Genomic DNA, 11,569 nt, shown 5'->3' with positions numbered 1-11,569 from the left:
CGTGCGCACAAGCCGCCCCGCCTCGCCCCTCCCCTCCCATCCGGAGCTGTGCGCAGGCGCAGTGCGCGCCGCCTGCCCGCCCGGCTGGTGCGTGCGAGAGAGAAGATGGCGGCGGCGGGGGCAGCAGCGTGAGGCGCACGGGAGACGCTGAGCTCCCTAAGGAAGCGGGCCGTCATGGCCGTGAACGGCGCTCAGGTACCGGCAGGCACCTTCTTTCCGGTTCTGGGAGCCTCGGGGCATCCTAGGCGGCTCTATAGGGCGGCTGGGCCCCGCGGCGCGGCTCGCCGAGGGGGGGAGCGTGGTGGCCGGGAGTAGGCCCAGGGTGATTCTGCAGCTTCATTGAATCTCCTCGGCGCGGCAGGGGGCTCTGCTGGCGGCCGGGCCACGGCGCTCACACCGCACTACCGAGCGGCCCCGCGTGCTGGGGGCGGCCCCGGGGGGGGAGGGGGGGGCGGCAGTGCTCGGGGAGGGGAAGAAGCGGGGCGGGGAGCGGGAGGCGGCCCGGCGGAGCTCTGGGCGGGATGGAGTCGGTGCCGATCCCCACCTTCGGCCACGGCGGGGAGGGGGGTGGGGGGGGGGGGACAGGGGGTGGGGGGGGGGGGACAGGGGGTGGGGGGGGGGGGACAGGCGGTGGGGAAGCCTCCGTAGATCGGGCTTTTTTTCGGAGGGGGGCAAAGAGGAGGACGGCAGCCTAGAAGCCATTCTATAATGGGAAGGGAATAAGAAGATTTGTAAAGTAATCCTTCCCCCTCCCCCCTTCCCTTCCCCCCCGCCCGAACACGCCGCGCTTTGGGGTGCAAAGGGCCGGGAAGGGGGGTGGGGCCGCTTTCCGCCCCCCCCCCCCCTTGCACCCATTGAGCTGCGCTGCCGGCCGGGGCTCTGCGAGCTGCTGGGTGTGCGGCCAGCATGGCACGCAGCGACCGGGTGCGTTTCCTATTGCCTTTGTAACGCTTTTTTTTTTTTTTTTTCCCCCCTTTTTTTTTTTTTTTCTCCACGCAACCAGAGGCAGCGTCTGGTGCGCTGCGGTGCGCTTACGGTGAACTTGCAGCGTGTTTGGTTTTGGTGAATGGTAAAGTTTAGGGAACTTGGCGTGTAAAATGAATCCTGCTGTTAAAGCACGTGCTTTCCGGTGGGGAATTCTTCTGTGGAATCGGAGCGTTTGAAACACATCGATGCATCATCTGGTATTCTGTGTTTTAACCCGGGGTGACTGCAGTATGCACACAGTGGATAGCAGCAGTGTGTTAGCAGCAATGCCTGAGCTTTTTCCTCAAAAGAAAAACGTGTAATTGGTGAAAATTGTATTCGTGGTATTTCTTGTCCAGCTTCCTTCATGCTTGAGCAAGGAAGAAGGACCTGGGTCTGGTAGGTGGCTGTTTTCAGGGCAGCTGCGTGTCTAGTTTCTTTCAAACACCGTGTGATGGCCTGGAATTGCAACATTTCGTGTCCTTTAGCTTTTCTTTCAACCTGGAGGAAGCACGGTGCCGTACATTATCTGCCCTAATTAATGATAATTAGAATGCAGCGTCTATCAAAAAGATTGAGTGTCCCAACCAGAGGCTCTCTTGCTCACTGCCTTCTCTCCCTTCAGCTCAGGCAGCAGTGCCTGTATCGCTTCGATAAGACTGACATCTTTGTTGCAGATTTTTCTCAATTTAGAAGAATAAATGAAATTTTGGTGTCTGTACTTAATTAAGTTGCTGTACCTTGGATTGATAGAGGAGAGCTGAGCTGATGATTTGGTTTAGTGTGAAGCACTGCATAGGCGCAATTAAAAGTAGACGGTATGTTCATCTTCAGTAGCAACTTGCTGTGTGCTGTTTTAAATCGAAGTACTTTCTAGGTAAAAAGAGATATTTTGGTCTTGTGAGGATTGCAGTTTAAGTTTATAAATAATTCAGGAAGTGAATCTGCCAGTTATCTTACAGTTAATATTTTGTGTCATTATTTTTCTTTTTTCCCCTCTAATTTAAACAGCTTATTTAAGTGGTGCAAGAGGGGTTCAAATGGATATCTATACTAGAGCAATACACTGCTATTCTACTGAAGGAAGGTAGTAATGTTCTGGTCTCTGGGATGGAGAATCTGAACATAAATTTAGCAATTTTACATGTTTCCTTTTATTTTAGGATGGTAGTATTGAAGACCGGTAGAAAAAATGAAGTTGTTTTGCTGATGTGCTATATTGTAAGCACAAGACCACATAGTTTTTTCTCTCACAGGGTGGTGAGGCACTGAAACAGGTTGCCCAAGGAGGTTATGGATGCCCCATCCCTGGAGGCATTTCAAGGCCAGGCTGGATGTGGCTCTGGGCAGCCTGGTGGTTGGTGATCCTGCACACAGCAGGAGGTTGGAACTAGATGGTCATTTTCAAGCCAGGTCATTCTATGATTCTATAATTTAGTTGTTATGTTCGTGTCACAATGCTGCATTCTGGGCCAGAGTTTTCCCGTGTGATTCATTGGAGCACACCGTTGTTGAGACGTTTGCTCTGCCACGTGAGTGAAAAGTCTCTCTAAATAGTTAAAATGCACTGTAGGGTTTCTGCCAATGGATGGGTTCGTGTAACAGTATGCAGAAGCACTCGTCGGTCGCTTTGCACATTCTAAGAGATGATTCATGGAACATGACCCTATAGTGTATTTTCAAAGGAGGGATTAAATGTGGACGGCCAGCTAGTCTGCAGGCACATCAGAGTGAGGTAACACAGTTCAGATAATGCCGGTCGCTCGTACCTCTGTATTCCATGCCATTATTTCATAATCATTTAATGAGATATTTAAGTGTTGCTGTTGGTTTTCTGGGCGTATTCTGAGCGTATTCAAAATTCTGGAGGCAAGCAAGACACAAACCAGTTGTGTCACTACAGGTTCTGCGTGGTGCTGCAGAGGGGGAGCTGATTAACGCTGAGCGTAGTGGAAACCATTTCTCATGAAGGACATTTAAGAGAAAAACTGAAATGTTTCCCTGTTTGGAACAGTAATACAGAAGAGTTGTTTTAGCCTCTCTCCTATCGTTTTGATAGAGTGCATTAATGCAGACACTTCATTTGCAAATCTTGTGAAAACAAGGTAAGCAGAAGAAAGGATACCGTAGCAGAATGAATCATTTATGCTTGTTTTGCTCTGTCACTGTTCGGGTGGTGTCAGATTAACTCGGTGTCATTTGAAATGCCCCATGTTGCCCCCAGAACCAGCACCAGTAAAAACCAGTAGGACTTGTGTTCAGAGGGAGCCGAACGAGCTTGAGAGCTGCTCATGCTCACCCGGGCCTGGCAACCAGAATAACTGGAACCTGGCTCCTGAGTGCAGCCAGCTCTGCACATGGTGCTGTGGGATGCCTGAGGCTGGATCTCGCTCTGGAGGGGTGAAAAAGTCTGCAGGCATGTATCATCTCTGCAGTGTATGGCCTGAGGTTTGTGAGTGGTGTTGATTGGGAAATCAGCATCCTTTCCCCCCTCCCCCCCAAAAAAAAACCCTGTCTGTTCTACAGCTGGAGGAGTTCCTTGTGCTGTCCTTGTGTCTCTGCAGATGTGTCTTGTGCCGTGTGTCCTTGCAGGCAGAAAGATTGGAAGAGAGGGCAGTGCGCATCCTGTCAGTTGAGTTCCTAAAATGGATGGAAAGCTGTGGCTTGGGTGGGGGCACTCGGAACACTGTGTTGCAGGAGGGGCATTGCCTTCTGCTGTCACAGCTCAGCTGAGTTTTGGTGTTCTGAAGGTCTGATGATGAAGTTGGATTGGTGGCTCCTTTTTTCTGTTCTAGGAGCCCCTCTTCCATGACACAGGACTGGTTGGGAAGGTCCTGCTGCCAGAGCTGTTGCTGATGGAACCATCCTGGGCTTCCATGCTCCCCAGAGCTCAGGCTGCAGACGGAGCTGAGTTAGGTAGCCAGGAGGTATCAGTTGTCTCTCTGAAATGTGAATGGTGAATCCCCATAGTACGGCGTGGGAGAGTGGGCTGGTTGGCTTTAAAAAGGATGTCTGGGAAACCTGACATAGAGCTTAAATTTGGAAGTGCGTGGCGGGTGTGTGGCAGCATGCAAATAATAGCAAGAAATCCACGCTTTTTGTGAATCACTCCTATACATTCGGTGAGATTTCACTTACAGCACTGATAGTGAGACATTTTAGAATGGAACCTAGTACTTGCTTATTAATAAACTTTTGTTAGCAGTCGTGCAGTCAGGCTACTTTCTCCATTTGTATAGCTGGTAAAATAGCTGTGAACTTAAGTGGGGTTTTGCTTATGGGTAAACTATGCTGTCTGATTGTTGCTCAGTGCTATATGCACAACGTGCTGTGTAGTACAAAACGGGCTAAGCTGTTGTAATAGAACTTGCTGGCCTTGGGCCACTGGATTATAGTCATTTGTCACTCTAATGCCATTTCAGCAATGTAGATGTTCATTTCCAAAGAATTAAACATGCTGGAACTGCAGTTTTCCATGGAGGTGGTTTATGTGTGATCATGAAACATGCAACTTGGGATTATGGAACAAAGAGTTATGCTTCATGGTGAAAAAAGTGTGTGTGTGTACATACATATGCACAAACGTTCCATAATGAAGAAGTTAATAATTTCAAATAGGATTTATAAGCTTTGATTTATGAAATTGTGATTTATAGGTTTAACTCTGTATTTTAAGCATTATTGCCAATAATGGTGCCATGTGGATTGTTTTTAAAACACTTAAAGGATTTTGCCAGACCAGTGCTCGTGGTGATATTAGGTCTCTCACAGTAAAACATTGAAGTACATGAGTCCTTTTCATTCTTTATTTGACTCCCTAACGCTTAATTTAATTGCAGATGTTCGTGACATTTTAAATACATTTAAGAACCTTTTTCTCCTTGTTTGACAGCGTAAGATCTGGGGGCCTCAGGACAAGAAAGATGCAGAGCTCTTGGAGTGAGTCCAGAGGAGGGCCACTAAGATGAGCAGAGGGCTGGAACACCTCTCCTGTGAGGAAAGGTTGAGGGAACTGGGCTTGTTTGGCTTGGAGATCAGAAGGCTCTGGGGAGACCTCATTGTGTCCTTCCAGTACTTGAAGGGAGCGTATAAACAAGGGGGAACGGCTGTTTATGAGGGTGGATGGTGACAGGACAAGGGGGAATGGTTTTACAGTGAGACGGGGAATGGTTTAGGTCAGATATTAGGAGGAAGTTTTTCACACACAGGGTTGTGAGGCACTGGAACAGGCTGCCCAAGGAGGCTGTGGATGCCCCATCCCTGCAGGCATTCAAGGCCAAGCTGGATGTGGCTCTGGGCAGCCTGGGCTGCTGGTTGGTGACCTGCACACAGCAGGGGGTTGGAACTGGATGAGCACTGTGGTCCTCTTCAACCCAGGCTGTTCTGTGATCTATTAATCCTCAGCACACATCACAAAGTCAGGTTCTTTCACCTATAGCTGGGCAATAGGTGGCTTAAATCACAGCAGTGCTGACCAAGTGATTGTGTGAGGCTCACTGTCAGCAAACACCTAATGGGAAAGCATAACAAAGGTTGACACAAACTGAAGAAAAGCATTCTTAGGTTTTCACGATGGTCACAGAAGTTAGCATGGTATAAACTGAAATTTACTAAGGTGCTTTTGGGAATTTGGCTGTTTGCAGTATTGTTTTTGAATTAATGCATGGTAGTTTTAAGGAAGCGCTGTGTGTTGTTTGTCTTGGGATTTGGTTTGGGAAGAAAGGCACGTGGGTCAACTTTGCTGAATATAAGGTTAGCATCAAGTAGAAAATCACTTAAGGGTTGGATAACAGTTTGATACAGTGATTGGGGTTTGGCTTGGAGATGGAAGAGGAGGATGTCCTGTCTGTGAAGAGCTAGATAGAGGAACATCTCTGAAGGCTCTGAGAGAAGATGCATTTTAAAAAGTCTTTTTTCAAAGAATTCTGCATATGGAGGACTTTTTTTCCCCTCTTTGTTTGAACTGAACTGAGCATAGCAGCAGAAATAGCAGTGCTGCATTCCCTCAGTGCAGCAGGCATGTTTTTTTTGTACATTCAGAGCCTGCTGCAGTGATTCACGGGCTGCCTGCATCGCTTCTCCCTACCAAATTTGCAGGCTGGCGGGCTTACAAGTGTAATTTAAAACCCAGAAATCATATATCCTTCGTGCAAAGAGGCAGAGGCTTTTGTCATGAAAATGTTTTGTCTTGTTGGAGTCGGGATTCCTTTATAGGTAGTGTAGCAACATGTTTCCCAGTGGTCTTACAGCGTCAAGGTAATGTTAGCAGTGTTGTGGGTGCTCAGTAGCTTTGCCATATGCACACAGCTATCTCAGTGGGGACCTCTATATAGTTTGCTCTTTAGACTGTTGCAAAAACACACGTGTTTGAGGTTGGCTTAAAACCAGCTGATATTAGCAGCAAAGAGCCCTGAGATGCAGAGTGGATCCCTGCTGTCACGTGGCAGGAGCGAGCCGTTTGCTCACACTGACCTCTGTGCAAAGGCAGTGCTCAGCGCTGTGGTGCCAAATGTGGGATCCTCTCTCCTGGTTTTCTGCTGAAGTTCCTGCAGCACCTGCTGCGTGGTTGGTCAGGATCACATGAGTTTTAAAGGGGGAAATGAATTCAGTGCTAACTCTCTTGACAGAGTGGGAGTAGGGGAACTGCTGGCAGGAACAAAGGGGAGGTGGAGGTGAGATACAGACCTTGTATCTTGCTGCAAGAATTGGGATGGGTGAAGAGGCAGATGGAAAACACTGCATGGCTTAAGGGTAGCAGTAGACAATTAGTTTGATTATACTCAATGTTTTTGGACCATGGTGTGATAAAAGGAGAGGGGAAATAGAGCAGAGAGGGAGAAAGAGTCATGGTCAGCACAAGCTAATGGCTGAATTGTAAGAGCAATCTATTTCTCTTGAATTCAGTCAACCTTGGTCTACCCATTGAATCATATGGTCTCTAATAATAGCTGGTTGTTACTAAAGAAAGAACTGCTGTAACTGTCCATAAAACATGGAAAACCTCAATTGCTGTTCTTTTGCTGCCTTCAGGATACAAAACCAAAGCTGCCACTGTTCAGAAGGTTCTATGGAATGCAGTAGTTAATGGTTATAAAAAACAAAGTCAACGGCAACTTATTTAGGCAATTCTCTGTGTTCATTTTCTTGGCTATAAGCTGTGATCACAGGCTGTGGTCCCTTCACAGGTTAAGCTTCTGTGAATTGCAGATAGTGAAAGGTCCTCATGAAAATGAGACAAGAAGGCGTTTGTAAAACTGTTTGCACTGTTAATATACTTCAATAGTGAGATACATAAAGTTATCATCCTGCATTTGCAACTGGCAAAGAATGTTGGCACGGCAGAATCCTAAAAAGGGTGAAAGAGGAATTGTCAGCTTTCAGAGCAGAAATAAAGCTGTTGGCTTTGCCCATGTTGACAAGTTGGCATTGTCAGGCTTTTGAATTTTACCCATGTCCCAAGCATCACACTGCATTGAGGTAGTCACTCTTGTTGCTGTGTGTCAAAAGGGACTGCAAAGGGCAGAGCTGGTGTTTCAACCGTGGTCTTAAATGGGGTGGATGAGGGTGATGGGTGTGTATTACACTTAGAGCTAACGATTGTCATCTAAAGGCCATTATTTGCCATAATTGCATCCTTAAAATAGAGATCTCTCAGACTTTTCATCGGCACTGACTCCTGGAATGAGGAGGGCAGTTGTGCATGATGTTTTTAGTGTGCTTTGTGGTGCTGCTGGTAATGGCTGGTACTGTGCTTGGACGCTGTGCTGGGCTGGGGAGATCCCACTGCTGCCCTAAGCAGCTTGTGGCTGTTTGCTGGGCTGCCTTCAGTGTGGGCATGGATTCCCATGACAGCATGACTTTAGTTAGTCTGAATTCTGAGTTTTGTAGCTTGAAATCTTCAGGCTTAGCTGAGAGCTGAGGTGTTTAATAGCAGTTTGCTTTGCGTGCCAATTTTTTTTTTATTACTGTTTGTGCTTCAAATTCATTTTATGACGGCCCTTAAAAAATGCCTGTGATTAGCGTACAAAAGCTTATTATGTTATCTTTGAAGGCTGCCTTCAAGTTTCAGAAATCAACACACTGATCTGCTCACTGAGAAGCCAAATTGCAATATTTGATAATGGTAGCCCAGTAATTTGAAACTTGGTTTGTATTTTCTGTCTGTATTTACGAAACAGCCCATTCAGACAGTAGCTGAGTGCCTGGTTGTATTTACTGAATGCTTTTATGATTTCCAAGCATTGTTTTTACTGCATTTGGCACTGAGGAAGTCAGTGTATACTCACGTTAGTGCATTCTTTCTAAAACTGCTTAAATTGATGCTGTTGGGAAGCAGAAAGTACAATAAATGCACAGTGTGCAAGTTGCAGTGTGAGGGTTGGGCTTCAGCGTGCTGCTGGGCTGCTCCAGCACTGCTGATCAGGTGGCACCCGCTGCTCTTCTTGTGGGGTTCCTGAAAGTGTTTCACCTCCTTTGGAGTGCTGGGGAGAGGATGGAGATGCTGAGGTTGCAGAGGTGAGGGCCTGAGCAGGGCTGTGGGGGTGCTGGGTCGGTGTTCTGCTCATTTGTGCAAAAGGGAAGCTGGGCACACTACCAGGAGACCTCATGTAAGGGAAGATGTGATGGCTGCATCACTGCCAGTGATGTTCTTTTGATACAAGCTACCTAAAAATGGTTTTAATATCAACAGTGTTATTATCACTCAGTAAAACTGCTGCCATAGTCGTACACACTGGATAAAAAAAAAAATCCAGTTTTTAAGGCTGCCATTTAAAAATAAGGATGTTTCACATCCCTATAATCCGTGATTTAGTTGTAGCGTTACATTAGTCTTTGAATTTGTTTTAACAACTGTCTTGTATATAAAATTGTGCTGCAAGTACTTAAGCAGTTAAACCGTCCCTGAAGGAGGTGGCACACTCATGGTGTCCCAGTTTTCTTTTTAACTTCGGTACCCCTGCAGAATAGAAGTTGCTGCCATGGGCAGTGCTGCATTCTCTCAGGTTTCTGCCTGCCACTGCTCGCATGTCAGGATGGGAGAGGAGATGGATGGCTGCATGTGCACTGAGAATCAAAACAATAGTAGTGTCTTCAGTTTCTGTCTGCCAGCAGCACATTTGTCACCTGATGAGCTGATGGAAGGGACCTGGGCTCCTGCAGAGAGACAACAGAGTAAGAACCTCTCTGCTCAATTACTGTCTAATGTCAACAGTTAGAGAGCTTAAAAACACTGGAGAGGTAACATTTTTAATGTGGTTAGGCATGTTTTACTTTAATAAACACCTTGTGTCATTTACTGATTATTATTATTATTATTATTATTTTTTCCCTCCACATTGCTGTTTCATTTTCAGCTGTTTCCCTGTAAGGTTACAACCTGTTCTTGGCATTGTGCAGCTGCAGAGGGCAAAAATGTCACTCCTTGCTCCCAACCTCTTGGGTCTTCTACTTTGTACAGGCTCCTCACCTCTGATCCCGATCCCCAGTACGAAGAAACAGCCTGGATAGCTTTCTCTGGCTGAGGAGAATCATCTTGCTGATCTGTTCAGTGTGTGCCAGGGCTGGCTCAGGAGAAAAGGTTGGATTGGGATTGTGGCAAATGGAAGAGGAGAGCAAAAGCTGTGCCTATGGAGAATGCAGTGTAGCAGATGGTACTTGGTTTTGATGGTCAGGCAGTGCTTTCTCTTACTGCCACTGTTAAACGCGTGGTGCCTTGCCAGGTAGTTACCCCTATGTAGGCTCAGTATCATTAGCTTCTGCGTTGTCTACTGTCTTATTTTTGGTGGCCAGTGTGGTTTTGGTTGGACTTTGCATGGCGTGTGTAGGTTCATATTAAACTTCCCAGGTGAAGTCTCACAGAACCACAGTTGCAAGTGCTCAGCATCACAGCCTGCATCACTGAATGCTATGTCAGGCCTTTAGAGGAGTCCCAGCAGCCCTGCTGGGTGGGCTCAGTTCCCTTCTGAAATGCTAATCTGTGTTGCTTGTCAGGTTAGAGTCCAGACAGCTAATTTTTACCTTGCCTAATCTTAGCCACCTTAAATCCTACCTTGAGTAATTGCTTGTGAAAAGCGTTGTGTGGGTGACTTGTTCAGTTCTGCTGCTGTTGAGGATAGGTTGTAGTTTTCCACCACAGCAGTTATGAAGAAGCTGTCCATTCTTTTCCCACACTTCTTTATTTCCCTGTGTGTTTTTTAGCTTGCTTGACAAATTGGAAGAGCAGTGCCTGGTGTAACATCATCCCCTGGGATGAGTCTGTATCGATCCTGTGAAGTATTATTCCTTTGAGAAGACGTGAACGGTAGAAATGAGCAAAGAATGTATTGAATGCACACAAATGAATAGGACTCAAGATACAACCTGTCTTCGCTTTTATGCAGCTTTGCATTTGAGCACTCTATTTGAGAAGTGTAACCTTTTGGTGTAATTTCCTTACCTTAAATAATAGTGTGCCACTGGAGTCCTACTGGTAGTGTTCACAAGGTTAGCACCTGTAACTGCATTGTAAAGGGCATCGGCTGTTTGAGCTCATAGAGCAATTCACAAGAGAAGGAAGCACGAGCTGAGATGCAGGCTGCTGTGGTTGGGTTACAGGCACTTCTGACAGTCATGCATTTGTGCAGTTCCAGAGTTTTGGGTGATACTTCAGCTTTTGGAGAGGAGAATTTCTGACAGGCACAGATGAGTTCTTTCTATTCTTCTTCTGTGCTGTCCCCACTGGTAACTTCTGATCCTGTGATCCATTTAACACTTGTTTCCTCCTCCTTGGCCTCATCAAGCCAATTGTAATCTCCTTAAACCACTTCAAAATGTGCTTATATTCAAACACGTTTAATTTCATAAAACTGGGGAGATTTTCCTCCCATATCTCTACCTTCTTTTAAAATTCTTTAGTAACCTTAACAACCTTGCCCAAGTTTAGAGGTATCGAGTGTTTGGTTTTTTTCTTCTTATTTCAAATTGCAAGTTTGAAGGATAAGAGTTGCCTACGAGGTAAGAGCAGGTACAGTAAGCACAGAAGAAGAAAAACTTTCTGCTGCCTGGGTGCTGTCAAGCACCTTTGCTGGCTGGCTGGCTAGCAGCCCTTCCAGGGTAGCCTGCCTTTGTTCTGGTAGCCACGGGCATCCTGCCTTGCCTGGCTTGGAATGTGCTGCTTCCTCCATGCTACAAACTTAAGCTGGTAGGAGGGAGAGCACATGTGCTGCTTGTTCTTCCACAAGTGGAAAGAAGCTTGCTGGAAATGATCCTTCCAAAAATCTCAGTTGCTAAAATACCTGCTGAATAAAGCTTTTGTAAACTTCAGGGAAATACCAATTTATATCGTATGTCTGGAATTTGGGTGGGCTTGTGTGAGCTGTTCAAAGACAGTTTGCTATTTAATGTGGCCAAAACATCATTCTCCAGATGTAAAACCAATTTTACTGTGCGCTCAGAGCTTCGTTCTGCTGTAGGTATCTTGCACAAAGGTTACAGCCTTAATGATTACAGTCTGGCAGAGAAGAACAAGGGCTAACACTGAGGCATTTCTGCTGGGAAATATTAGATAAAATTAGTAAGAGATTGTTTTGACTGTCTCACAAGAAAATAGTAGTTAGGCTGGCTG

General features: G+C 46.4%; 1 protein-coding gene across 1 annotated transcript in view; it reads left to right on the top strand.

Annotated features, from left to right (window-relative positions):
• Positions 1–55: 55 nt before the first annotated feature.
• Positions 56–11,569, top strand: part of USP10 (ubiquitin specific peptidase 10) — a 44,672-nt gene continuing 33,158 nt past the window's right edge. Inside the window, exon 1 of the mRNA XM_048958978.1 lies at positions 56–195. Within this exon, the coding sequence (XP_048814935.1) occupies positions 175–195 (21 nt within the window). The 5' untranslated portion in view covers positions 56–174. The remainder of the gene's footprint in view (positions 196–11,569) is intronic.

Source organism: Lagopus muta, chromosome 12 (genome assembly GCF_023343835.1).
Source record: "Lagopus muta isolate bLagMut1 chromosome 12, bLagMut1 primary, whole genome shotgun sequence".
Classification (NCBI taxonomy): Eukaryota; Metazoa; Chordata; class Aves; order Galliformes; family Phasianidae; genus Lagopus; species Lagopus muta.
This window is presented reverse-complemented; position numbering and strand designations above follow the sequence as displayed.